This window comes from Vombatus ursinus, unplaced genomic scaffold (assembly GCF_900497805.2).
Source record: "Vombatus ursinus unplaced genomic scaffold, bare-nosed wombat genome assembly UNPS02000749.1, whole genome shotgun sequence".
Taxonomy (NCBI): Eukaryota; Metazoa; Chordata; class Mammalia; order Diprotodontia; family Vombatidae; genus Vombatus; species Vombatus ursinus.
The window spans coordinates 158971-186889 of NW_020940527.1; the positions used below are offsets into that span (position 1 = coordinate 158971).

The following is a 27919-nucleotide window of genomic DNA, read 5'->3' on the forward strand; positions in this document are numbered from 1 at the left end:
AGAAGCGAGGGAGGAGGAGAAGGGAGAGAGGAGGAGAGGGGAGGGAGAAGGAAAAGGGAGGAGGAGAAGGGAGGAGAGAGGAGGGAAGAGGAGAGAGAAGGGAGGAGAAGGGAGTGGGGAGAAGGGAGGGGCCATCCTTCCCTGCCCCTGGGAGCTCACCTGCCAGTTTGAGGTGAGGCTTCTCCAGGGAGCTCAGCAGAATGTTCTGTGGCTTCAGATCCAGGTGAGAGATATTACGGCCATGCAGAAACTGAAGGGCACTGGCTGAAGAGCAGAAAGTGGAGGGCAAAGGAGTAAATTGCAGAGGGCCTCCCAGTGCTGGCAGACTTGGCCCCTCCCCCTTCACAAGCTTCCTGCTGCCCACAGTCCTGGAGGGGAGGCTAGAGCGACAGATAGAGCCTGAGAGGACCTTGGATCTCCAGTAAAGCCAGGGCCAGAGCAAGGTCTCCTCCCTGACACCCGGGATCCCATCTTGTCACTCAAGGCCTTCTCCAATGCCCTTTCTCCCACTGTGCCAGATCCCCATCTAAAGGCCCTGCCCCAGCCAGGCCAGGCTCTTCACTGCCCCCACCAGCACCAGGGGACATTGTAAGGGTCCTGGTTCAGGCCATCCCCACCAGTGATCACCTCTCCTTCCTTCTTCCCAAAACCGACCGTCCAAAGCCTTTACCCAACTGCTGCAGGAAGATGCGGGCCACCTTCTCTGGCAGGATTCGGCGGGTGCGGATGAAGCGGGACAGATCGCCCCCGGCACAGAATTCCATGATGAGGTAGATGTTGTCACTGTCCCACTGGGGAGGACACAAGCATGACGAGAACAGCATTAATTACAACAATAGTTAGCATTTATCTTGCCCAATCTCATCTGATCCTCCCAACAACCCTATTGGGTAGGCACAATTATTATCCCTATTCTACAGATGGCAAAACTGAGTCACAGAGAGGTTCAGTAATTTGCCCAGGGTAACACTGATAATATTTGAGGTAAGATTTGAATTCAGATCTTCCTGACTTTATCTACAACTAGGGACAGTGAGGTGGCACAATGCACAGAGTGCTGGACTTGGAATCAGAAAAGATCTGAGTTCAAATCCAGCCTTAGACACTTACTGGCTGTGTGACTCTGGGCAAGCCACTTAAGCTCTGCCTCAGTTTCCTCACCTGTAAAATGGGGATGATAATAGCACCAACCTCCCAGGGTTGTTGTGAGGACATAATAATCGTTGTTGTTGTTATTATTAGTATAGCTAGCATTCCTATAGTGCCTACTCTGAGCCAGGCACTGGGTTAAGTACACGCTTTACCATTATTAACTCATTTTAAGCACTTAGCACAGTGCCTGGCACAGAGGCCTATAGGAATGCTAGCTATACTAATAATAAACCTAATAGAATGCCTGTTCCCTATACCACCCGTGATCCCAGGCCACCCTTGCCCTCCCAGGGCCATGACCACCTCCCTCCTTCCCCTCTCCCCCTTGATCCACAGACCTGGAAGTCCTTTAGCTCCACGATGTGGGGGTGCCGAATAGCCTTGAGGATCTCGATTTCGGTCAGCAGGTTTTCCACTGATGCCTTGTTCAGACTCTTTTTGCTCACACACTTGATGGCTACCACCTCCCGGGTGTCTTTCTGCAGAGACAGATGGGGAGGTAATGGTGAACTTGCCCTGATTAGGAGGGCAGTCCCTGGGACAGAGAGACCTGTCCAGCTTCCCTTCATCCCATGCTCTGGGTCATCCAAGCAGGGACCAGAGAGGCATGCCTCCAAAGGCAGGAAATCACCTCCTCAGTCCTGACCCATTCAGCTTACCTTATGATGCTCAATTCAGTTACTAGTATTTTTTAGGCACCTACTATGTGTCAGGCACCATGCTCAGCACTGGAGAATATGAGGGCAAAAACTAATCAGTCCTACCCTCAAAAGCTTACGTACTGTTGGGGGGAGGGAGCGAGAAACAAGCCCACACAAAAAAAATACAAAGTATACAAAAAAAAAAATTTCCTTCATTTCATTTCACATATGCCGAGCACCAATTACTGGGAAAATCAGGAAAAGCTTTTGGTAGGAGGTACCATTTGAACTGAGCCTTGAAAGAAGCTGCAAATTAAAATAATAATAATAATAATTAGCGATAATAATGATAATAGCTGTCATTTACATAGTATTTACTATGTGCCAGGCACTGTGCTAAGTACTTTACAAGTATCATCTCATTTTATCCTCACAACAACCCTGGCAGGTAGGTGCCATTATTATCCCCATTTTACAGATTAGGAAACTGAGGCAAACAGGTTAAGTGACTTGCCCAAGGTTACTTGGCTAGTGTCTACAGGGTGGCTTTCTAATAGAGCTGAGGAGGAACTGGGCAAAGGGCACAGAAGATGAGAGATATTGAATGGGGTGTATAGGAAATACAAGTAAGCCAGTTCTGCTGGAATATAGATTGCGTGAAGGGGTATAACATGTCTATCTTTGAAGACTAGGTTGGGGAGAGATCGGGAAGGGCTTTAAATGACAAAGTCAGGAGGCTGAAGCGGTAGTAACAGTCCTGCCTGGGATGGATGCCACCGCCACACAGAGCCTCTGTATCTGAGAGGCGGAACCAGGGGCCTCAGGGGCTCCCGACCCTGGCATCCGGATGAGAGGCCTGGCTTGTTCTGGAAGACCCCTGCGGAGCGGGAACCCGCACCTTCTACTTTGGACAGCTCCTCGAGGAAGCCTTTGCCGCGGCAGAACCGAGCACAATTGAGCCCCTTCCATCTCCTGCATGAGGGGGCGGCCGAGTAGGATTGGGTGGAGGAGTTTATTGTTGTTATTAATGAGAAGATGCACCTTTCCTTCTGGTTCAGCCCACGCATCCCTTCCCAGAAGCCTTCCCTGGTCTCTCTCGTTCTATATAATTTGTCTTTTACTGGTTTATCCGTGTGAATGCTGTATTCCACCCCAGGGGAATGGAAGCTCACGGAGGGCAGGGAGGGATGGTTTTTTCCCTCTTCGCCTCGGTACCCCTGGCTGCTGGGGCTCAGGGAGTTTTAATAGACATGACAATGAGGAGCAAAGCCGCCAAGCACTTCCCCATCCACAACACCTGGGAGGGAAAAAAGCTGCCAGGACAGGCCAGGCCAGGCTGGGTAGGGCGGGAGTCCTGGGGGCCCGAGGGTCCGGGTCATGCGGGGCCGGCTGGGAACCCCTTCCCCAGCCTCGCCCTCCCCCCCCTTTCCAGGGCAGCTCCGCGGCGGGGGGCCCTCCCCCAAATCCGGTTTCGCTTCTCGGAATGGGCCGCTCGGGGGGCCAGGCTTTCCCGGCCTGGGGCGTGGGGGGCCGAGACGTACCCCAAGCCGGGCACCGGAAAGCCTGGGGCTGGTCCGGGCTCTCCCTTTCCTCCAGGGCCCCTCCCCTGCGCGCGCCCCGCCCTCGCCCGCCCCCCACCTTGCCGTAGGCCTTGTACACCGTGGCGTACGTGCCGCTGCCCAGCCGCTCGGTGAGGATGAAGCCGTCGAGGCGCGGGGGCGCCCAGCCGGGCCCCGCCATGGTGGTCGCGGCCCCGGCCCCGGCCCCCAGCCGTGCGCGGCGCTCGGCAGCGCAGGCCTGGCCGCCACTTCCTGGTTGCGGGCCCGACTCCGCGCTGCCCCCAGCGCCGGCCGTGAGCAGTGCAAGGCGTTCGTTCTCCGGAGCGTGCCGCGGGGTCCCAGCGCGGAGCCCGCAGCGGTCCTTCTGCAGGCGGAGAAACCGAGGCCCTACAGCCCGGTCACAGCTCTTCCCGCTGGGCTTCCTGCGCCTCCGCCCCCACCCCCCCCCCCACCCGGGCCTCCCCTTTCCTTTCCCTGGCGGCGGCGGGGGGAGCTCACAGAAGATGGGGTCCCCAGCCCCCGCTCAGCAGCCCCCTCACCAGGCCACGGTTGTCCCAGGACCATCTGCTTTTTATCGTTATTATTTTTTTTTAATTCTGAACTTAAAACACCAAATAAGATGGGCATGTCCTAAAGCTGCCCTGAAGGACACAGAGCGCGCTGGTCCTCCCAAAGGAGGCAATGCCCCGGGCCTGGCCAGCCGCGCTGGGGCCTGAGCCCTTCTGTTCTCCTCGCTCCTGCCCCTGCCTCCCCCCTCCTTTAAACGGAAAAATAAATAAAAAAAAACTTAGACCAAATACAGCATAATCAAGCAAAACTGGTATTTGCTTTTAAAACCTTCGTTCCTGGCTAGTTTCCAGTAGGCGAGAGATTAAAAGATTAAAGTCAAAGTGGGACCCTCTTTTCCTTAACGTTAAATAGTTAACAATTATATAACGCTCTAAGGTTTGCAGTATTTGTTCCTCACAACAACCCTGTAAGGGAGGAGCTACTATTCCCATTTCACAGATGAGGAAAGTGTGGCAGAAGTGCCTTGCCCAAGGTCACACAGCCAGGAAGCTTCCATCCTTTAGACTTTAATGCCACCTGAATACCTTGACCTGTCTTGCCATCTGGGCCCAGGAAGTCTCCCCTTCATGGGCGAACCAAGCAAACGCTGGAAAATCTTCCCCCTCCCCCATTTCCCTGCTTCCAAGGAAAGAAATCTGTACAGTGAGAAAGGTTCACTTTCTCCATCCATAGTTTTTATTTAAAGCACAAAAGTTAAGACATGACATATACATTTGTACACAGAGAAGGAAAAAAAATATATCTGAGAAATGGGGAGTAGGGAGTCCTTAAAAACTCATTCTTTGCCGCTATTACTAGGTACATCTGGATCCAGAGGGAAGTCTAGGGCCTGTTCACAAAGCACAGAGCAGTCCCCCCGTGATTGGATGAGCACAGGCACCTCCTCCCCGACCTCCCGAGGCTCGTCAGGAGGTGGCACTGAGGGCTTGGCCTTAGTTTTGCTTCTGGAGATAGGTAGCCAATAGGGGGCCCAGCTGAGGGTTCTCTCTCTTCACAGCGAACACCTGGGGGGGGGGGGGGGGGGGCGGCCGGGCGGGGGGCCCCGCGCCCCGCGGGGGGGGGGGGGGGGGGGGGGGGGGGCTGCAGCCTAGCCCAAAGTCCTGCTAAGCTTCCTGGGAGAGCAGCCTGGAGGAAGGATGGTGGGTCCTCCAAAATCCAGGCCAGGCGGCAATCTATTGCTGATGGAAAGGGGTGGAGGAGGGAGAAGAGAGCGTGAAGGGAATGCAGCAGAATGAGGGTCTGCAAGGGCCAGGCAGCTGCACACCGACCCAAGAGCGTCAGGAGGAATGGAGGCAATGAGGCCCTTCCCTCCCAGGCACGCCCACCCTCGGAGCTCCCAGCGGGGTCTTCAAGCATCTCTGCCCCCAAGGCAGACCCTGGGCTCCTCTCAGAGACAGCTCACACTTGGGGGGGGGGGGGAGATGGATTATTAAGGCACTTCTTGCTTAAGGACTGTGATTCCAGGCCTCTTCCCAAGGCAGGGACATGATCCAAAAGCACTTGGCTCTCAGGGGTGAGCCCCGAAGGAAGGAGGGGGAGACGGAGCAGCTCTCCACTCCGGGCAACGACTGAGTGTCCTGAAAGCAGCCTTGCCGAACTCCTCCGACAGGCTCTATAAAGTCACACGTTAATTTTCCCTGCAGACAGGCAAGTCAAGGAGAAGAGAACCTGATCTTAGCTCCTTCTCCAAGGTCAGAGCTGGGGACCGCGGAGCATCTTCTTGATGATGGCCTGCAGAAGGGGGCACCCTGCTAGGATGCTGCTACTGCCCCCTCTGCCCTGCCCTGGACCCTCTCCCAAGTCAAATCCCAGCCAGGGGCTACCTATCCCAAACAAAGGGCATCCACAACCAAACTCTGCTGCTTGAGGGCAGGAATCCCACCAAATCACCATACACACAAAAGAAAAGAAAGACCTGGGCTAACTTTTCTAGGTGTGTATAAATGTATGTATAAAAAAACCGACCCTCCCTCCCCGCCTGAAGTGGGAGGGAAGGCTGGCTGCTGAGAAACAGGATGAGCCAAAGGTGAGACCGTCTCTGTGTCTTAGCCGGAACCGTTAAGCAAGGCACCCCTGGAAAGTGCACCTCAGGAGGAGGCAGCAAGAGGAGTAAGAAGAGAAGGGCTGGCGAGGAAGAGGAGGATGACCAGCCTGGGAAGGGTTAATTTCCTTGGAAGGCTCCTCGGGCAGCGCCAGCTGCTGTGTTTCGGAAGGTCCTGCTGGCAAAGATGCCCTGGGAGAACTCCTCCTGGGCCTGCTGGAAGCTGGCACCCGTGCGTCGGTACAAAGAGTGCACCTGTGGGAAAGCAACCCAGAAACCCAGAGTGGTCAGGTAAGGGCAGTGCCAACCCTGCCACACATCCCGGGGGACCTTGGCCAAGGCCCTGGACCTTTCCCTGGACTCAGTCTCCCTCTTAATTGGAGACTCTGAGGATGTGGTGAGGAGACAGTGCAGAGAAATGAACAAAGGGCTCTGTGGCCTTGGACCCCTTCTGCTCCTTCCCATCCTCCTCTCATTTGTATGCATACCCACTTACCCGCTTCAGGAGGAAGAGGGAGAGGACAGCACAAAGGGTGAAGAAGCAAGCCACCACTATCATGATGATCGAGACAGCTATAGGTGACTCAGCCTGTAGTGCTGATATAACAATGATCCAGCCACTGAAAAGGAGAAGGGACAGTGAGCGTGGGGAGAACTCAAGGGAGAAGGCCTGAAAGGCTGGCCTAGACAGGACTGGCCTTATCCCAGGGCCAAACGCTGCCTCGGTGAAGAAGGCATCACCAGACTGGCCCTGACAGGTCTGGGGCAAGAAGCCAGGTGTTTTGGCCAATGTTCAAGTGGAATGAAATCTTTCCCCAGGGACCAGCTTGTCCTCCCTATCCGAGGGCCCTGTCCGTCTGTCCCCTGGGCCCTCACGTTCCAAACCTTGCTGGTGGTTTTACCTCCTCCTCTTCCTTACCCCCACCACCACAGACAGGTGTATACAGCCTAATTTGGGGGTTCTTAACCGTGGGCCACAGACAGACTTTTGGGAGTCTATGAATGTTTTTAAAAACCATTCTGATGGCTGCATTTCCATCAGATTGGCTTCCTTTGTATTCCCTTGCATTTTATTTGATATATTTATGCCTTTTGTCCTGAGGAAGGGTCCACTGGGGTAGGTGAAGCTGTGTGACCTTCTGAGCTGAGCTAAGGAAGCAGGAAGGAGAAAGGTCAAGACTCTGCCTGAAAAGGCCCTTCTGGTGGGGAAGACACTATCATCCTTTAGCCTGGGAGGAGCAAAGCTTCGTCATATGGCTACTCCGACACAGACAGACCCTGCAGTTTCCAAGGTCAACATGAAAACCTGCTTCCTCACTCAGCCCTGCCTTCTCCATATACACACACAGACACAGACAATCACCTATCAGCACTGGCCTCCTGGCTGGCTGTTCCTGGCATTTTCCCTGGCCAGCCTCCACGATCCCAGAGCTCTCCCTGCTTGTCTCTGCCTCCTGGCTTCCCAGGTTTCCTTCAAGTCTCAGCTAAAATCCCACCTTCTACAAGAATCCTCCCTCCCACACCCCCCTCTCTCTAAGATGTCCTCTCATTTCTACAGGAAAGATGCAGAATGAAAGCACATGCACAGAGTTTACATGTAATAACATGTATCTGGGATAGACATAGTTGTCTGCATTTGGTCTCCCCTTTTAGAGTATGAGCTCCTTGAAGGCAGAGACTATCTATTGCTTTTCTTTGTATCTCCAGCATTCGGCAAACTGCCTGGTACACAGTAAGTGCTTAATAAATGCCTGCTGATCCAATCCAAAAGAGCAAACCCGCCAGTTATGGTCACCATCAAGAAAACTGCCTCAAAGAAGAACTGGGTCCATGGCGGTGAAGTAGGGGCCCCTCAGGCCTGTCACCGCTTGGGAGCCCTCGGGCACAGCCTGGGCCTTTCTCAAGGCACACCACTTGTCCTGCCCACCACTGTTGGGGCACGAGGGTTCAAAAGGTCACTGATGTCTGAGAGGTTAGAAAATGTTTTTAAAATCACAGAACGGCAGAGCTGGAAAGGCCCAACCAAAGAAACAGGCCCAGAGAAGGGCAGAGTCTTTCCCAGGGACTCCCAGCAACAGACAGCAGAGCCAGTTAGTGACAGAGTCACAAGAATCCCCATCTCTCAACGCCCAGTGTTCCCAAGGACGGCAGCCTTCCTGACTGGAACCATCATCACTGTCCACACCCTGCCTCCTACCAGGCAGGAATTCTACTAGGGGAATGGTGATCCATATAGGCCACTAAGCTGAAAGAGAAAGGACTAGAATGAGAAGCAGCAAACTGGGCAAAGGAAAGAGCCGGGGTGCGAAACACAAAGAGAAAGATAGACATGGAAGGGAGAGGAGAAAGGGAAGTGGGGAAGGAGGGGACAGAGGGAGGGAGGGAGAAAAAGGGGGAGAAAGAGAGAGGGGATGAAAGAGAAAAAAGAAGAGAGGGAAGGGAGAGGATGAGGGACAGGAGGAGAGAGGGACAGAGAAAAGGAGAGAGGAAAAGGGGTGGGGCAGCTAGGTGGTACAGTGGATAGAGCACCGGCACTGGATTCAGGAGGACCTGAGTTCAAATCCGGCCTCAGACACATAACACTTACTAGCTGTGTGACCCTGGGCAAGTCACTTAACCCCATTGCCTAGCCAAAAAAAAAAAAAAGAGACAGAGGAAAAGGAGGGAGAGGGGAAAGAGGGACAGGGAGGAGAGGGAGAAGGAGAAGGATCTCTCCCACCTGCTCAGGATTTGGTGCTGAAGGGGAAAAGCAAAACAGACTCATTCATTCCAGGTGCTGACTGAGCAAAGTGCCAGGCCTGACCTTTGCAATTTCTTGTGGGCACTGAGACAGGAAGAAAACATCAATTCTGATCTTCTCTCAGGGTCTGGTTTTATAGACCTGTATGTCTGTAATGCCCATGGGACTCCAGCTATTGTGGGGAATGCCAATGACCAAACCTCCTTCTGTCTGAGGCCCAAAGAGTTCTCTACTCACAGCAAGAAGGGGAACAAGAAGGCAAGTGTCCAGGCTCCCCCATCCCTTTCTGAAGGTGATGCCTAGCTCTTTGCTTGTGGGAAGGGACTGTGGCTCATTACCCAAAGCAAAGGACAACTACCTTGGGAGCTTGTGGACGGGGGACTGGTTCTGTTCCAGACGGAGGCCTTCTGTGGAGGGGCAGCATTCTTGTACAAGGGTCTTAAAGGCAGAAGGCAGCAGTAAAACCCAGTGACAGGAGGCAGGCTGGAGGTCTAGGCCCAGCGGAGACACTGGGCTAAGCTTTGGGTAGGTGAGGCAGTACAAAGAAGCTGGCAGGAAGCAGAGCACAGAGAGAGCTGGGAAAGAGTCACACAGTCAAGGGTGGGAGCAGCCTGGCCTCACCTGTTCCCCCAGCCCGGGAGGCCCACCAGCTGGATGATGTAGATGGCTATTTGGCAGAAGAACACAAAGAAGAACACGAAGAAGCTGAAGGAGTTGTCAGACCTGTGGAGAGAAGGAGAGAGAAGGCATCAGCTTCCCGGGCACACACGTGAGCAGTGATGAGGTCAAGTCCTAGGGGATGGTGCCAGCCTGCGGGTGATAAAGCCCCAAAATTGGCAAGCTCTGGCTTGCCAATCACCTCTGTCAAACCAGCCCAAGGGGCCTGCTAAGCCCGAGTCATCCCCGCCCCTTGCCCCCACTTGCCTGAAGGCCTTGTAGATGGGTCGGTACCAACAGATGAAGGCACATGGGGTGAAGAGCACAAACCACAGGATTGAGAGGCCAAAGTCAACTCCCCTATAATCGTGAGCAGAGAACGCGGCCAGGAAGGCGAGAAGATTCAGGAGCAAAGTCACTGAATGCACTGGAGAAAGGAGGTAAGAAAGATTATGCCAGGGCAGTCAGGTCAGGGATCAGGCCAGCCCACTCACTCTGGGAAGGAATCAGGGTCCAGCACTAGGGAAATCAAGATAGTAGAGGGGGTATGGTCACTGCTAGCATTAACAGGTCAACTTTTTAATAATTCAAGCAATGATTACATTTCAATAAATCAATTAACAAGTACTGACTAAGTGCCTAATATATGCAGGGCACAGTGCTGGCTGCTGAGAATGTAAAGACAAAGGCAGTACAGTCCCTTCCCCCACCCACAGCCAGGAGATGCAACATGTACAGATGAAGACAGATGCAAAGGAGACACAAGGTGATCTGGGATGGAAGGCACTAACAGCCAGGGGCATTAGGAAAGGCATCCTGGAGAAGGGGGCCCTTGGAGGAGATGGAGGGAGGGGACTCCAGGGATGGGGAAAAGCCAGTTCTAAAGGCACAAAGATGAGAGATGGACTGCCAAGTGTGAGCATCAGCTAGAGGCCAGGCTGGCTGTACCACAGTGCGTGAATAAGGTTGGAAAGGTAGGCTGGGGGCACCATGCGAAATGTTTTCCTTTTTCTTTTCTTTTTTTTAAACTTTTTACTAATTTATTTTGATTTATCAATCACTTCCATAAGCTTTTGAGTTTAAAATTTTTCTCTCCCTCCTTCCCCAAGACAGAGCACAATCTGGTACAGGCTTTACATATACATTCCTACTAAACATACTTATGTGAAATGTTTTCAATGCCAGAGGAAGCTGCATTGGATCCTGGAAGTAACAGGAAGCCACCAGAGGTTACTGAGCAGGGGAAGGACGTGGTCAGACTGGCCCGTGGGCAGTGTGTGAAGGCTGGATTGGAGGGGAAGTAGGGAGAGTAATTAAGAGTCCAGGTGAGAGGAGAGGAAAGCCTGAACTAGGGTGGTGGCTGTGAATGCACAGAAGGGGACAGAGGGGAGAGATGGGAGGGAGGGAGAGATAAGATGGGACAACTGAGTGGGATGTGTGGGGCAAGGGATACAGAGAAAGCAAAGATGACACCCAGAAGTGAGCACTGGCAAGCTGTGAAGTGGGTGATGTCCTCAAGGCCAGCCGGTCCTTGGGCTCGGCCCTTTGACTGAATCCAAACTTCACCAAACAAATTCCCTTAATAAAAGGCAGCACCCAAGAACCTAGAGGACCAAGTGTGGCCTCGAGGCTGCAGGTTCCCCACCACTGAGGGTGGGGTCCTCAACCGAAACAGGGCAGTGATGAAGAGGGATGGGTTCGGGGGAAAAAGAATGATTTCAGTGTTTGAGATGTCTACAGGACAGTCAGTCTGCAATGGCCAGTAGGCAGCTGATGATGCAGGAAGAGGGAGGGAGGGAGAAGGAGGGAGGGAGGGAGAGGGAGGGAGAGGTAGGGAGAGGGAGGGATAGGAAGGGAGAGGGAGGGAGGGAGAGGGATAGGGAGAGAGAGAGAGATTTGTGAATCACCAGCACAGAGATGATAATTAAATTCAAGTGAGTTGATGAAGGGCTAGTCAGGGGTGTCTGGTAGAATGTGACCCAGCAAAGGAGATGGAGAAGGGGCAGTCAGAGAGGCAGGAAAAGAACCAAAGGGCAACAGTGTGACAAAAGCTGGGAGAGGGAAAGGGTACTGCTCAATAGTTATCAATGGCTGCAGAGAAGGCAACAAGAATGAGGACTGAGAAAAGGCCCAAATATTAGGCAGTTGAGAGGTCACTAGTGACTTTGGAAGATGTAGTCAGAAGTCAGCAGATGGCCAGCTTTCTCAAGAAGCGGGGCTCAGAATGGGAGGAGAGATTCAGGATGACACTTGGCAGTACCAGCAGATAAGGAGAGTGAGGGGAGATACCAGGAGGGCAATCTGTCAGAGAAGACAGGAAGCGAGGGGCCCCAGGGCACAGAGACAGGGGAGGAGGGGAGGTCTTGGCAAGGAAAATGGCCACGTTTTTCTCAGAGCTGCCGATTTCCTGTGCCTTGCTCATGCCTCTCCTGTTTTTCCACACTTTCTCCCATAGCATCGGGCCACCTCTTCTGTCATGTCTTTGCCCAGCTCTGCCCCCTGCCCCTACACCTGCATGGTCTCTCCCTTTGTGGGCCTCACCTGCTGCCTCTTAAGACATGGAATCAGAGGCCCTTCAGGACAAACGGGAAAGCTGGAAGGCTGGCTGGCTGCCGCCTCATCCAACCCCAGCACAAAACGACTCTGCTCACATCTTGACATATCCCACAAGGGTCCTGCAGCTTCTGCCTCAAGTCCTCATGTGGAGCCCTCTCCTGCGCCCATAGTGTCCCCAAGGGTAGCATTCTGCCATCTACCTTTATTGCTTCCTCAGCACTGTACTCTGCACACAGTAGGCACTTAGCAAATGGCTTAATAAATATCTGAATAATGAACAGAAAGAAGGCATCTAAATGTGTTTGAGCAAAACAGTGTCAGTTCCTTCCATCTTGATTCTTCATGAACTCATGAGACTGCGGGCCCTAAGGCAGCATCCCCTGGGAGATATGGAAGAGGCCTGAAGGGAAACCAAGCCATTTACAGCTTCCAAAGCAAATTCCCAGGAGAGCTACAGAATCCTCAGAGAAAGAAAGGTCCACACTCCATCTCTCTCTGGTCCCTGAGTTGGAGGCAGGAGATCATCCTTGGACACCTCTGCACTTCAGGCTGGGTCCTGGCAGCCACTGAAAGCCAGGTGCTTCCCATGAGGCTGTGCATGCTTCAACAAAAAAGGGCCACTTCAGGAGCAGCCGGAGTTCTTGGCTTGCCTGGATCACTTTCTACTCTAACGACCAGGAAAAGAGGGAGAGGAGAGATGGGTAACGTCAGACACAGGGTATCTCAACGGCCACCAAAAAGCCTCCTCCTCTCTGCTCCCCCAAAACACAAGTGAAAACACCGGTGGTCCTCTTTGGAGTGCCAGGCTGCCTAAGCTGCTGACAGTCCAATGTGGTTCCCAGCAGGGGCTGCCATCCTGGCCAAAGGGCGGGCAGGGAATCATGAGGAGTCATTCACCTATGGATGCACACAGACTCCCGAGCCAAGCCCCTCTCAGGCCTCTGTACATACTCACACATCCAGAGGTAATACATCATCTTGCACGTTCGCTGGTAATCAGCTGGGATCTCTGCAGAGAAATCCTGGTAGAAGCAGGGCTTGATGGGGCAGACTGAGGGCAGTGGGGGCCAATTATTTGGCCTCACTGTTAGGGAAAAAAAAAGCAGGTAAGGGAGCCTCCTACAACAGAAGAGGGTGGAGGCTGGGGGAACAGAGCCAGAGGAAGTCTGGTTCTTAGAAGTCTTAGGAAGACTCAGTGGGCCCAGCACTCAGTACGCATTTAATAAATAGTTCTTAGGGGCAGCTAGGTGGCGCAGTGGATAGAGCACCGGCCCTGAAGACAGGAGGACCTCAGTTCAAATCCGGCCTCAGACCAAACACTTGACACTTACTAGCTTATGTGACCCTGGGCAACCCACTAAATAAATAAATACATAAATAGTTGACTAACTGGGTGGCCAAAAGCACCCCAAATCTCAAAAGTGGTGTTAGGGAATGGAGAAAGCAGGGACTTATAGCTTACTTTCTAGAAATTGTCTCCAAAGAATTTGCCAGGCATAAAAGTGCTTTGAAAAAGGTTAGCAAACTATACAAACATGAATACTGTCATTCATTAGCAGTTAAAGCCTCTTGTCCAGGGCATATAATCATAACCAGGAAATGCAGGGAGAGAGCTCTATCTCCTTCACCTGTGAGCGAGCCAGAGGCACAGAAAACCTGCCCAGAACAGGGATGCTGGAGAGCGGCTACCCCATGCCCTTGGGGCTGGGCTGCCACTAGCCCCTTCTACCTCCAGGCTCTTGGCCCTTTCCCCAGAGTGCACCACACGACACTGCTAGGATGTTTAGATGAAAAAAACTTAACAATTTACAAAAGGGCCTTTTTCATGACACCCCTGAGGCAAAGGAGGCAGAGTCCCCAACTGACATATCCCCATCTGATCCCACCCCCCCCAACAAAGTCACGCCACTAGGGTCAGCACACCTGGCCAGGCAGGGAAACAGGCTCACCGTGCAGGCTGGCTGTGGCGTTCTGCAGCTCACGCTCCTTCCTGTCCAGCTCTGCAGCTTTCCTCTCCAGCTCTTCCTGCTGCTGCAGCAGGCCAGCCTGGGCGGCTGAGGCCACAGCCTACAGGAAGCAGATGCCCGGGGATAAAACGGACCTTCAATCGAGCAGGCAGTCAGAGGGAGCCCCTGTGGCCACTCACGGAAGACAGCTCTGCACTGAGCCTCAGACATGGTCTCAGGCCCCCAAAGAGCACTGTGAGTCAATCTCCAGGAGATCAGAGGGATTCCTATAGGCCCGTTTCCCACCTTCCACTATCCTCCACCCCAGCCCAATTATACCCACAGCTACAGAGCCCAGGTGGGAGAACGATCCCCTCAGTGCTCCACAGGCCTGACACATGGGTACAGATGAAATCAGATGACAAAAGATGAAGGGAATTCATGAAGGAGCTACACGGGCCCAAGAGGATGATGTTTTACGGCCCGAGAGGGAAGTGTAGACCTCAACTGGACGCTCTGGCTGAGAAGTGCTGATTGTACACATACGACCACTGGGCCTTCTGAGCTCCCCCTGCCCAGGTATCAGATCTGGAGGTCTGGGGGCAGACACAATCCCAAAATTCCCTCTGGCTCAGCTCGGTTCTGTCTAGCTGCAGGGACTTTTGGAGCCAAAGCTTTCTCTCCTAGGCACACTGGGCAGGAAGCCTGGTATGCTGAGGCTGGAGTCCATTATCCCCATCTGTAGACTGGCATGGGGAAGGGGAAGAAGAGCCAGGTCCAACTCATAGCCTTTGAGTCTCGTGAATATCCTCTGCCCAGCACCTGGCTGCAGAACCGGCCTGAATCGGAGAGCTGCCCCAGCTGGGCAGAGCTAGGTGTGCTCTGGTACCCCACGTTCCCACTTGGAGAAGACTGCTCTTTTCCCAGAGCCTGACTAGGCTCCCTCTGCAGTTCCATTTTTCCCAGAACCCAGTTCTCAGCATTATACAGTAGAAAGAGCATGAGGTTCCAAATCCCACCTCTTGACATTGATTAGTATCTGTGTGACCTGGGGTAAATCCCTCCTCCTCTCTGGGCTTCAGTTTCGTCATGTGCACAATGAAGGAGTTGGGCCTGGCAGCCTCCAAGACCCTCTCTTGCTCCTGATTGATGGCCCTGTAATCCCTCCTTGTCTTCCATGACTGCTTTTACTTTGCTCTGGGGAAGACCAGAAGTCTTTGATTTGAATCCTGACCCCAAGGCCTAGGTACTCTCCTTCTGGATCCCATTCGTTATCTGGAAAGTGTAGGGTTGAACTACCCCTCAAGGGCCTTTCCAGCTCCTAGGACCCTATTCAATAGATCCTTAGAAACACTGAGGCCCTGCAGGAAAGCAGCCTCTCCCATGAGTGATAAGAGTATCCCTCAGTCTTAGGGCAGGCCCCACCCCCTAAACAGCCCTGGGCCAGGCCCTGCTTCTCCATTTGCAGTTCACTTGAACAGAGATGTTCATGGGGCACACACTGGGCTGCAGAAGCCCTGGAGCTTGTTCCCTGTGACTCTACCAGGCCCTTCTCTTCCCTGGACTCCTGGGCCATAACCACCAGACGTTGCTTTGAAAGGCGTGCAAACAGCCCACCCAGAAAGGCTGCATGCCTCCATGCCCATGTGGTGTCCACCTCTTCCTCCTCAAGACCTCCTGTGGGGCTGGGAAAGGAATGGAGCATGGATCCTTTCTTCAGGAGGGCCTGGCTTAAGAAGCCACTGACTGGACCCAGTGGGGCAGATTTCGAACCCTTTCCATAGAGGAAAGGGACAGTATGGTTCTGTGCCTTTGACCCTTGGGGGTCCAGCCTGGGGGCACCCGAGCACACCCAGCTTGGCCTGGCTGGGGCACCAGCTCAGGGAGCTCGAAGGGAGCTCTCACTGTCTCAGATCTCTTCTTAATGCCTACCTTAGAAAGCTTTCGAATGTGGCTGCCATTCAAAACACTAGCTCTTCCTGGCAGCAGGTGTCTCTCTGTGAACCTGCTCACTGCCAGGAACATGGTAGGTAGGTACTTGTCAGCCTGTCTAAGCAGGAGCTGCCACATACAACTATACTGTGTCTAACTCTACAATTCTGTAACTCTATTGCCTTGAAGAGCATCAGGAAAGCCAGCCAGTGAAGAAGGGAAAAGAGACTGGGTGCCCAGATAGGAGGCAGGCCCAAACCCCAGGTGATATTTCACTCTGAACGTATCCAGACTCTCTTTGCCTTCTCCCTCCCCAGTCCTGGGATTCCCATTTGGGTAAGTCAAGAGAAGCTACAGCCACAGGACTCCCTGACCAGGACTGAGCTGACTGCCTCCAGAGAAAGAGCTCAAAATAATCTGGAGATTTCATACGTTGCTCTTCCCTAATGGAACTGAATTAGAAAAACATGAGACTGTGTCCCTCCCCTTGAAAACCATGGCAAGGCAGGTTTGCAAAAGGCAGTGATGGTGCTCCCCACCCCAACCCTGCTGAAGGGCAGTGCTTCTGAGGGGCAGGGGGCTGCTTCTAGACAGTACCTGGGGGGTCGGTTCCACTGAGGGCTGAAGAACTGCAGGCTGTGATGGCCCAGTGGGCTGGGAGGCTGGGACTGTCGTTGCCGCTGCATTTGTCTAAGGGAAAAGATAGGAAAAGACTAAAGAGGGAGATTAGTGCATGTGGGCCCTGCAGGTCTCAGGAAGGGACAATCCCCATCAAACATCGATGCACAGGCAGACAGGCACAAGGATCTCGACAAGGGATAAGCAAGCAGACACACCTATGGGGCTTTGGTGAGAGGAACCATGCACTGGGACAGACTTGATTAAGCCATCTCCTCTGGGCCAGGGATCTCAGCTCTCGAGCCACAGGCCGTCCCCAGTTTCTTGTCCAAAAGATATAAAGTCAATATGAGGCCAAATTTAGCACACCTAAGATCCAATGAGTCATGGGAACAACACTTGTTTTCACCTGCTTTTTCATCCTTCCTACTTTGGAGAAGGGAATTTCAATGGCTTAAACCTCCTTCCAATGGGAAAAACCTCCCATCATTCCTCACTGAGAGTCTACCAGAACTCCCAGAATGACTTATACATTACTTGGAAGTTGTTCCTTCTAGAGCATTTAGGGTTAGCAGATGTCATCAGAGCTGCCTCCAGGGCCCAGGCCCACGGTCCCGAGGCTACAGAGGGAACCACGAGGTATGTGCGCATGAGGATGCTGGAGCGGGCACCGTCATGGGGGGGAGAGACAGAAGGGCACACTTACCAGCCGGGGATTCTCTGAGAAAGGGTTGAATTCCGACAGGCCACTCTGAGGAGGATTGGTCAGTTGGGTCACAGATGGATCCTGAGAAGATGATGGGAAAAACCCAGAGACACATTTAAAGTCTATTACCAAGGGAAACGAGCTTGGAAATCTGAAGAAGTCCGTTAATGACGAGGGCTGAGTTGTTATCCCATTTTAGTCTCTCTCCAGAGCCTGGCTTGTGGGCATTCAGCCCAGTGACACATGGCAGTGAGGTGCAGGTGACCCCTGAGAGCTGGCACAGTAACAACCAGGGACCATTGGTTCTGTCTAATCCTACTTCTGACCCGGTGAAATAAAATGCTAGCTCTTGAGAGTACACTCTGAGCACTACAGGAAGGGAGCTGTAACGTGTTTTCACAGCTCTCTAGACAGGAGGAGCCCTCTCCCTCTAATACCAGATGAGAATTTTTGTACTCTCTCCTGAGCTCCAGACATGTGTCACCAATGGCTTACTGGACATCTCCACCGGATGCCCCACAGGTATCACAAACTCACCATGTCCAAAACACAAGCTGCCCCTCCCAGGATAAGATCATCACTTCTAATCTCACCTCCCAGAGCTAACTCAAGCCTTGACCACCTCCCACTCTGACTGGAGGCTCAAGGATGGAGCACTAAACGCCTCCCAATGCCTTCCTTTATATAGAGAAGAAATTGTACTCTCAGCTCCCTCCACTTTGCATCTGATGCCCAGTCTGGTTTCAACTCCAGGGAAAAAGATGCCCCTGAGCCAGGTACCCTCGAGGGTCCATTCTATCACATGCATTTCCTATATCCTGTTGAGTCTTTAGATTGTAAGCTCCTTGAGGGCAGCTTAGCTGACACAGAGTGGACACTTAATGTTCACTGGCTCCTTGCAGGTCATCCTCCACTCTTCTTTCTCCCTCAGCTTCCACATCCAATCATTTGCGAAGTCCAGTTGATTCTACACTCACGCCCTCTCACAAGGCTCCTTCCCACCCTAGTCCAGGCCCTTATCACCTCCCATCTCCAATAGCTTCTTACTGGTCTCCCCTTTCCAAGCCATCCTCCACACAGATGTCAAGATGGTGACCCAATGGTGGCCCAAGTCTGACCATAGGGCTTGCTCCCCTGTTCCAGAAGCTCCCTCCCTCCTGATGGCCTCTTGGATAAAATACAAAAGACTCTGGCAGTGAAAGCTCTTCACAATCTGGACCTAGTCTCCCCACTTCTGAACCCCAGCACAGTCTATGGATTGGCAAACTGGCCTGCTCAATGTCTCCCACAAATGATACTTCATTTCCAGCCCCATGCCTTTCTTTGCACAGTCTGTCCTCACTACCTTATATCTGTCTAGCTTCTGTCAAGGTTCTGCTCAAATGCCACCTCCTACATGAAGTCTTTCTTGACTCTCCCCTCCAATCTTACTGTGTGTATGTTTTGTATGCATTCTCTTTGGCCATGTTGTCTTAGCCCGGTAGAGTGTAAGCTTCTTGAAGGCAGCTTTGTTCCCAGATTTTTAGGTACTTCATAAATGTTTTCTGAATTAAACTGAGCCTGAAGATCAGAGCTGAAGGCCCAGGTCTGCCATTACTTGCTGTGGGATTTGGGGCAACTTAACTCTCCGAGTCTGTTTTTTTAGCAATAAAATGGAGACAATAAACAGCATCTGACCTACTTCACAGGCTTGTTGGGAAGATCAAATAAAAGACACCCTGCTAAGGTGGCGTCAGCCTCCACCTGGCTCTCCTATTCCTATTCCAATACAAATCCGAAATCTGTATGAGGCTGGATAATGACCAAGAAATTCAGGGAGGAACTACAAGAAATGACTTCTCCCCCAAGCACACAATCATCACCAGAAGCCCATGGGCAAGAGGAAAGGGGGCCTTCCTACAAAGCCAGCAAAAGGCAGCCACCTACCTTGACGGGAGACTGACACATGTGGTCTGTGAGGCTCTGTGACCAGAGGCCTCTGGTGGAATCCAGGGAAGCCTGGAGATGACCCTGGGCAGCCACCGGGTGCTGCAGTGCTCAGATTGGGCAAGTCCAGAGCCTGGGGCTCTGAGGTTCCTAATACTATCCTGAGGGGACTGCCCTCTGAACTACAGAGATCCAGAGGAGCCTAACTTAGAGGTGGAGGTTATACCTGGGTTACCCACTTCCCAAGGATAGATGGGAGACCAAATGAGACGATTTATTTGTAAAATGCTTTTAAAACTGTAAAGTGCTACTTATAAATATCAGCTCTTGTGAGGAAACGGAGGCTCAGAAAGAGCGAGGAACTTTGTACAGTTACAGAGCTAGCAGTAAGTGGCCATGACGAGATCTGAACCCAAGCCTTCTGACAAAGTGCCATTCTCTTTCTATGACAGCCTGCCCCCATTTTCTTACTTAATGATACTCCCAGGAGGCTCAGGGCAGGGCAGTCTTGCTGTGACCTTCCTGCATAAATCTCTGGTTGATCAATGATGTGGGCTGAGCCCCCAGGCTACAAACGGTACCTTCAAATCCTCAAGTGAATAGGAGCTTGGAGCCAGACCAAATGATCCCAGAGCTCCAAGTCACAAGAGGGAGCGAGGGAGCGCTGCCCACAGGGAACAAGAACCCGAACAGAGAACCTCAGGGCTTCAAAGGGGCTGCGTCCACCTGCCTCAAATCCTCCCCATCATTCAAATCCCATTCCAGCCAACAGTGAGGGTTCTTCAACCAGTCAAGTTTGCACCACAAAGTCTAGAAAGAGCTTGTTTCTTAACTCTAGAAGGTGCTTTCCTGGAGGGAAGGGATCCTGCCAGACTGAGGGAAGGCTCCTCAGACTGAGCCCCTGAATGAGTAAGCACTCTTCTTCTGTAATGACTCCTGCAAGCCCCAGACCCCCCTCCCTTTCCATGGCTCCTTTGAGAGGGAAATTTTTCTGCTCTGTCATTTCTTTTCTAGTTTCTCAGTTCTAGGAAGTGCTGGGGATATAAGGGCAGCTGGAGGGATTGTAACCCTAAAGCAAGACTGGCCTTTCTGAGATGGAGCACCAGGGCCTACCTTCTGGGATTGCCTAGAGTGCTGCTTGAAGAGTCCCCCTGCCCAAAAATATCTTCCTCATTCCCATGCTGCAATCCCATCACTTCTTTGGGTCTTAAATCTTCTCATACTACACAAAGGTCTCTGAGAAGAGGAATACCTTATGCCCTACCTTAATACAAGATCAGCTGCCGGCCAGCAGAGAGCCTGGCCGGTCCAGAACAGGATCCAGGAAGGTAGAGACAAGAGGGGATGGGGAGGAGCAACCACCATCATCACCAACAAGCTTGTGCCAAAGAGCGCTCAGAAAGCTCAGCCTTATGCACCCCTACACCTGCTAGTGCCCAGATTCTGTTAACTGCTGGAGCTGGGACATGAACAGAAGAATCCCTGGAGCCCCTGTAGGCTGGAAACCACCCTGTTTTAGTGGCTAATAAAACACACTCCTAGGGTGAGACTGGGGATGTCTTCATTTCAGTTGGCTCAATGGCCAGCTGACAACTCTACAACTCTGGCCCCTTGAGAAATAGAGACATTGAGCACCTGCTCTAGTTTCAGAGCATAAGCAATCTTGTTAAGCCCCAGAAATTGGACACTCCCTACCCAAGAACTAGTTATCTGAGTCTATACCACCATGGGGGGGTTGGGGAGGAGGCAGGGCCAAAGAACAAGCCTTTGCTAGCAGGTGTTACAGTGCACTGACCCGGGTCCGAACCTTTGTGTAACGAATGACTCTCACGGGCATTCCTCTACCTCGTTCTCTAGGCAGCACCACAGGAGAGGGCTTTCACTGAACAGGTGTGACCCTGGAGGCAAGGCACCTTCTGGGGCAGCTTTACCACTTTTCAGACAAGGAAACTGAGGTCCAAAAGGTAAAAACACTTGCTCAAGGTCACACAAAGCCAGACCTGGAATTCGAAGTGGTCCTTTTATTCCAATTGGCCCAGGCTGCTTCACTTAAGAGGGCCTGTCACCTCATCATCACTTGGACACTTGAAAAGCCTGTCCCTCCAAGACCCTTAGATGAATTCTGGTGACCAAGGTGCATACAACCTTGTCTGCAATGGGATTCACCCTTGCTCTCTGGCTAACCTGGACGTTAGAAAGGACTAAACTTCCCATGCCCAAAGCGGGTGATTAACTCTTACTCACTGATTCAAAGGGAGTAACCCACAATAGGGAGTAATTCCACATCAATGACTCATCTTCAAACCCCAGCTGTGTGACCCTGAGCAAGTCACTTCACCTGGTCTCAGTTTGCTCACTAGTAAAATGAGCTGGAGAAGGAAATGGCAAATCGCTCCAGTATCTTTGCCAAGAGCTCCCCAGATGGGGTGATGGAGAGTTGGACACGGCTGAAAAAATGACCCAACACACCTACTCAAACTGTATAAAATGGTTACCTTCTATTTCTTCTTGAACTCCACAGAAAGCAGAGTTAAGTTCAGCGACCCCACTCACATTAGGAACCGGGTAAGGACAGACTCCTGGAAAAACCCCCACTAAATTTGGAGTCATAAGATCTTCAATTTAGAGTGAAAAGGGCCCTTGGTAATCACTTAGTCCAACTCCCTAATTTTATAGGTTCAGAGACAGAGGCCCAGGGGCATGAAGTGATTTGCCTAAGGTCACATAGTGTCAAGAGACAGGATTTGAACTCGGATCTTCCTGACTACAGTCTGGCACTCCGTCCATTTCTCTATGCTGCTTCTGGGAGTCAGAAAGCCACGCCTTAAGGGCTTTGCTTAGGGTCAAGTTCAGGCCTCTTCCCCGTGGGGAGCTGCTGGGGGGCCATCGAGGCCCTGGGGACAGTTCATGTGGCTTTTTACTTGTTTTCAATGTGCTGCCCAAGTCCTGGTTCACCTCCTATGTCCTAAGTTCTTCCCAGTCTTCTCCTTCCCTACAAATGGTAGCCCAGATAAGCACTAGTTTCAGGTTGTGAGCACAGCTGGTGCTTTATACACTTTACTGAATGAATGCTGAAGGAGGTAAAAGCATGGCGGGATCAATTCTTTCCTGCAAGGTAAGGGCTCCGGTTGGTGAAGAGACATCATAATTTTGAAGCTTGTGAAATTCCAGGCCTTCCTGAGACACCCGACATGTCAAGTCATTGTGAAGCAAAACGAAAAGAAAGAAACAAAGAAAATCACTTCAAACCTCAGCCCCAGAGAGTTGAGCTGGGCCAGAAACCCAGAGAACACCTGCAGGTTCATCAGAGGATCAAGGCTGCCCCCGTGGCCTCCTTCTCTGTGGGGGGCAGTACTATAGTACTGTACTGTCTACAAAGAAAATCCTGACTCTTCAAACTGACAGCCAAAGCCCTTTCCAAGTTGGCCCCAACCTCCCTTTCTGTCCCAAAAGCTTTCCCTGCCTGTATCCTGTAGGATCCCAGGCAAGTTCCTCAACTTTGATAAGCCCCAATTTCCTCCTCTGTAAAATGGGGATGATACCACCTGTAATGCCAACCTTACAGTGAGATTCAAATACAATAAAGTACATAAGGTGCTATATACATAAATAGTAGCTTTCACTATCACACTTGATGCTCACATCAAAGTAGACTCCAGACCTAGAACATGATCTATCCTTTCATGGCACTGCCCCTCCTTGGCCTCTTTCTCTCAGCTATCCTAGAATGTCCATTTCCAATGTTCTCTGCCTCCCTGAGACCTTCCTCATTTCCTCAGCTGGAAGTGATTCTCTATCCTCTGACCCTCATACCTTTCTCAGAGCTATTATTTATCACATTCTCTCTTATGCTGAAGTTATTATTACAAATTATCTCCCTAGTAGATGACAGGCCACCCTACAATGCCAAGCACACAAGGCTGTATTCAGTAAATGTTTCTTAAATTTGCAGAAAAAGCACTCACTGAAACATCAGTTCACCAAAATCTAAAACCCTTCTCTGGAAGGGTGACAATTCAGCCTTGTTTGTTCTGGTTAAATATTACTGTTTGCCTGGTATGGGATTAACCACCTCTAAGACAAACCAGAGCCTTGGCTCCATGGGCACTCCCATTTCCCAGTGAAATGTCTCCTATGTACAAGAGTCACTCCCCAAACCAAGGAGATGTTGGACTTGGTTTTTCCCTCACCTTATGGAAGATAACAAGGGAAGCATCCTCATTCAGATCATCTGACAGGCTAGGGTAGCTGAAAATGCCCAGGATCGTGCTCCTAGTGAGAGTCAGAGGACAAGACAAACACTCCAGGCTCCAACTTCTCCCTGGGACATCTTCTCTGCAGAGAGGCCAAGCACACCAATTCCCCTATCTGGTATCATGCACCCCCTAAAACTCAAGGCACCAGCAGCACCAGGCCATTCATCAGACTCTAGACCTACCCTGGGCAGACTGAGACACCAGGATAAAGGTGTAGGGAATGTCAAGTGACACTGTTCACATGGCCAAGTCCTATGACTTCCTTCCCCTTCCACACTGGAGACATGTTTGAAATCTTTGGGGAATAGTCACACTACAGAGATTATCTTTAAACTGCAAAGAAGCAATGTGAGCAAGTGAAATTATGTTATTTGGCAGCAGGCTGGGGCTGAAAGCTTTCCTTTGTTCAGTAGAACTTCCACTTATTCCACTCTCCCTCTCTCGGAGCTTTCGGGATTGGTTTGGCAGAAATTTCCAGTTAGAAAAGGGGCCCCAGAATTAACCTGGTAGGTATCATTTTTCTTGAACCCTAAATGAAAGCAAAGTTTATCACCATAGCAGGGGGTCCCTGACCCTTTCTGCATCGTGGACTTTTTTTAGCAGTCTGGCAAAGTCTACAAACTGCTCCTCAGAATGCTCTGTGTGTTTTGATTTTTTTGTTGTTGTTTTTAATTAAAAATAGAAGGAAAGTTTAAATTTAACTTGGAGGGAGTGAAAAATTAAGATGCTATTTTGTTCTCATGTAAGCTCTCAGAACTCCTAAAAACTCGCCACAGACCCCCAAGTTTAGAAGCTCTGCTCTATACAAAAGTCAGTTTCAGCACAAGTCAAATGGCTCCTTACCTGGGGAGCAAGTCACACCCTGCTGCACCCCCCCCCCCCCCCCCCCCCCCAGTCTGAGTCAACTTGAAGTTTAATGATAATCTACCAGTAGTAGGAGTCCCAGGAACAGTGTTAGGCCAAGCCATCTCCTCCTTAGAAAGTGCAGAGCCAACAAACTGTAATTAAAGGAGTGATCAGTGTGTGCCAATGAAGTGAAACTCATGGAGATTGTGAAGGTTATCACCTTACTTGCAATTTTCCCTTTTGTCCAAAGAATGCAATAGTCTTCTGAACACATCCTGGAACGAAAATTATGCTAATTGCTCCTCTCCCTGAATATTTCCAATCATCAGAATTATTCCTATGTTCAAGTAAAGGAGTCAGAAAAGTACACCCCCACCAATAAGAAGGTAGGGTGTGGAAGAGGCAGCAGAGAACGGGAGTAAGGAAGTGAGAGGCTCTTCATTTCTCTGGTGGATTCTATTTCCATTCCACAAGATAAAGGTCAAAGAAGATTTTGGCTCGTGAGAGTTTATAATCCCTATTTTCTCTTTAGGTCCTTCCTTGAACTATATGTCACCACCCTGAGTAAATGAACATGTGCTCACACCCAAGCCTCCTGGGCCCTACACCCCACCAGTTATCCTATGTAGGCAGAAAGGGAGCAGACTTTCCACCCAGCCAGAGAATGGGCCTAAAGGAGACTAGCTCTGAGCAGGGCCAGAACTTTGGTGTCTGGTATGCAGAGCTTCCTCTCAAACTCCACCTGGGGCCCTAGCACAGGTTTGCAAGGAGCAGCGTTTCAACCAGATCTCTCTCTTCTATGGACACAAGGTCACCAGTCAGATGCTGCTGTTTATGGGACCCCAGCTGCTTCCTGTTCTGCCCATATCCTGGTGGTGCCGGCTCTGCCCCTTAACACTTCCGTGACAACAGAGAGATATCAGATTTCGCTTGAATGCAGAAAAGGCCTCCAGAGTGGTTAGCATAATTTCTGGGGATGGAGATTACACACATCAGTTGGAGATACTGGAATGGTGCTCCCCCCAAAACACTGCTAAGAAAAAGGGGCAGGCTTCAGGCTCCTCATCTTGCCCCACCCAGGGCTGGAAACAAACCTTCGGCATCTTTGGACAGCTGGCTGTCCCTGCAGGTGAACATGCAGGAATCACTTGTTTCTAGACCCAACAGGCCAAAAAGTTTAGCAAGTAAAGTTTTGTCCTGCTCACCCTAGTTCCCCACATTTTCAGTAAAACCTAACTCAACCTATACTCTTCAATTACAGCCTGATAAATTACGTTAAGAGGAGATACTAGGTGGAACATACCTTTGAATCAGTCATCTCCTTGTACCAACCAGTCATAGGCATTTATTGGCCCTCAGTTAGGAGACAAATTTCCTACAGAGGGATTTGTCAGAAAACAACCTTATGCTGCAAGGTAATGAATGTTTTGTATTCTTAGCATTTCTCAGTATTTATTGGCAAAGATACTAGAATGATTTGCTACATGGTTAGTGAGTGTCTGAGGCCAAATCTGAATTGGAGTCTTCCTGATTTCAGACCAGGCACTCTATTCACTGTACCACCTAGCTGCCCTATCCCTTTTCATAAACAAGAAAATATTGTTTACTTGTCATTGAATACTCAGAAAGGTTTGGAAAAAGGATATCTCTCATGGTCATGTAACGGTTTAAAAAAAAAAAGAGAGAGAGACCAGTATAGATTTGAATGCCCTCCCACTGGCTAGGTCTCCCATGGTCTGAAGTAGCAAGGATTTTCATTCTCACACTAGCGTATAACTGTATCACATAATTAAAGTCTTCTTTCACTTTGATATTCTTGGAGACTGAAAAGGGGGAAGGAAGTAGAAAGGGCGTGCTAAGTTGCAGCAAGGACTCAGGACATCAGCAACAGTTCTATCCCTTCCCCTGTGCCCCCTCTAAACTGGCAGGCCCCTCCATGTCCACTTTAAGGAGGAAAGTCCTGTGAACCAACACAATGAGTTCTACTAAGTCTGAAGGAAATTTAAGACAAGAGAACACTCAGCCCAAGCCATGTGGACAGGATACGTCCTTAGTTACTGGTCCCCAAAAGAAGCTTTCCCAAACCAGGTTCCAGCCCACAAAGAACTTGGAAACACTTTCCCCCTTCTGTAAAGCAAGTACACCTCACTTCAGAATCCCAAAGCCACAAAGTTAGGGCTGAAAGGAGCTTCAAAATCATCTCCTCCACTGGTGAGGAAACTGAAGTCCAGAAGAATGGGGGGTGGGGCAGGGTAACCTGCTTCAGGGCACACAGCTATTAAATGACAGGACTGGACCAGGACAGAGGTCCTTGAATCCAAGAATCCCTAAGACGTCCCTGACAAGACCTCATACAGACTCTGGTGGAAGACTTCCAACAGGCCAGGCTTCCTCTTCTCCCCTTTTCTCTCTAATTCCGCCTGGATGCAGTAAACACAACCATAACTCCTCCCCACCTCTCAGCTTCATTGGTACAAAAGTCAGCAGAGATACTACAAATCTATGAATTCATTTATAAGTTGGAAACCTTGGATTTTATATCTGTGTGGGTGTGTATTCCCAAGATTTCTGCCTTTCCTCCTTTCCTTCAATGCCCAACATTTCTTCCTGACCTGATCAGATAATAAGGCAACCTACTAAAGCACTATATAAATGCTAATGATCATAAACAGATTAAGACTGGGAGGTGGAGGTCTCCCTGGTGTTAGATCTGTGTTTCCCCAGTCTGGGGGGGGGGGGGAGTTCTCTGAAGACAGAAGTCATGCTTCTATTCCTCCTCACAGTGTCCAAGGAGGAAGGGGAGAGGTAGGGGGTCAGTCCAAGGGGTTTACTTCAAGGCCCTGATTGGTGGTTACCTTCCTCCTTTCATTTTATATTCCTCTCCCCTCAAACCCCTTTTGACCTTTCCCTTTCCCCTTTCCTTCCTCCCCCAACATTCACTTTCCCTATCCACTCCCCCTCAGGTCCTTCTTCCTCTTTTAACCACTTTCCCTATCCCTCCCCCTTGCAACCACAGTCACCTGCCCCCTCCCCTTATCACCACCTTACCCTTTCTCTAACTTCCGTCTACTTTCCCTACTCCCTTCAATAATTACTTTCCCTGCCCCTCTCCAAGCCGACCCTTCAGAAGCATTTCCCCAGCTCCCATCCCCCTCAGACCCTTACACAAACAAGTCCTTTTCTTGCCGCCTCCTCCTAGGACCTCTTCATCCTCCCCCTTCCAACTACTTTCCCTGCCCCTCCCTCTTATTTACAACTAATTTCCCTGTCCCCTCCCCCTTATTTACAACTACTTTCCATGCTCCTCCTTATTTACAACCACTTTCCTCGCCCCTCCCCATTATTTGCAATCACTTTCGCTGCCCCCTCCCCCAAACACCTTTGTAACCACTCTCCCCCCTTCCCCAACCCCGCCCCTCCGCCGCCGTTCCACCTGTTGCTGGTCCCGCCCCTTCCGGCCCTGATTGGCCAGACCTCGGGCTCCCGGCTCGTTTATTGGGTGCGGGGCCCGTCCCTCGGGCGCCACGTCTCCCGGAGGTGGAGAGGCCCGGACCGCGGACCCCAGCAGAGTCTACCCGGGACGGCAGAAGCGCCTCATACCTGGAAAGGGTTCACGTCCACCGGGTCCGCGAAGGGGTTGGTGTCGAAGGCAGACATGATGGGCGGGGAGGGAAGGGGGGGGTGGCAGGAGCCCACAAGCTCAGCAGGCACTACGACGCTTCTGGCACCCGAACTCCGTCGCTCTCTCTTCGGAGACCCGCCACTTCCGGGAG

General features: G+C 51.3%; 2 protein-coding genes across 3 annotated transcripts in view; both read right to left on the reverse strand.

Moving 5' to 3' along the window:
* ULK3 (unc-51 like kinase 3) overlaps positions 1-3548 on the reverse strand; it is a 13764-nt gene extending 10216 nt beyond the window's left edge. Inside the window, exons 1-4 of the mRNA XM_027860731.1 lie at positions 3432-3548; positions 1491-1631; positions 671-791; positions 160-264 (exon numbers count right to left, since the gene is read on the reverse strand). Of these exons, the coding sequence (XP_027716532.1) occupies positions 160-264; positions 671-791; positions 1491-1631; positions 3432-3533 (469 nt within the window). The 5' untranslated portion in view covers positions 3534-3548. The remainder of the gene's footprint in view (positions 1-159; positions 265-670; positions 792-1490; positions 1632-3431) is intronic.
* A 1422-nt stretch (positions 3549-4970) lies between these two features.
* SCAMP2 (secretory carrier membrane protein 2) lies at positions 4971-27919 on the reverse strand. 2 transcript variants are annotated; one of them, XM_027858216.1, is made up of 10 exons: positions 27747-27919; positions 17119-17199; positions 16392-16484; positions 15795-15923; positions 13866-13983; positions 12872-13000; positions 9628-9787; positions 9325-9426; positions 6460-6583; positions 4971-6218 (listed from the first exon to the last, which is right to left on the reverse strand). In XM_027858216.1, the coding sequence occupies exons 1-10, from the start codon at positions 27801-27803 to the stop codon at positions 6084-6086; spliced, it is 1128 nt and encodes a 375-aa protein (XP_027714017.1). In that variant the 5' UTR covers positions 27804-27919; the 3' UTR covers positions 4971-6083. The 2 variants fall into 2 exon arrangements, with proteins under 2 accessions (XP_027714017.1, XP_027714010.1); XM_027858209.1 differs by lacking the exon at positions 15795-15923.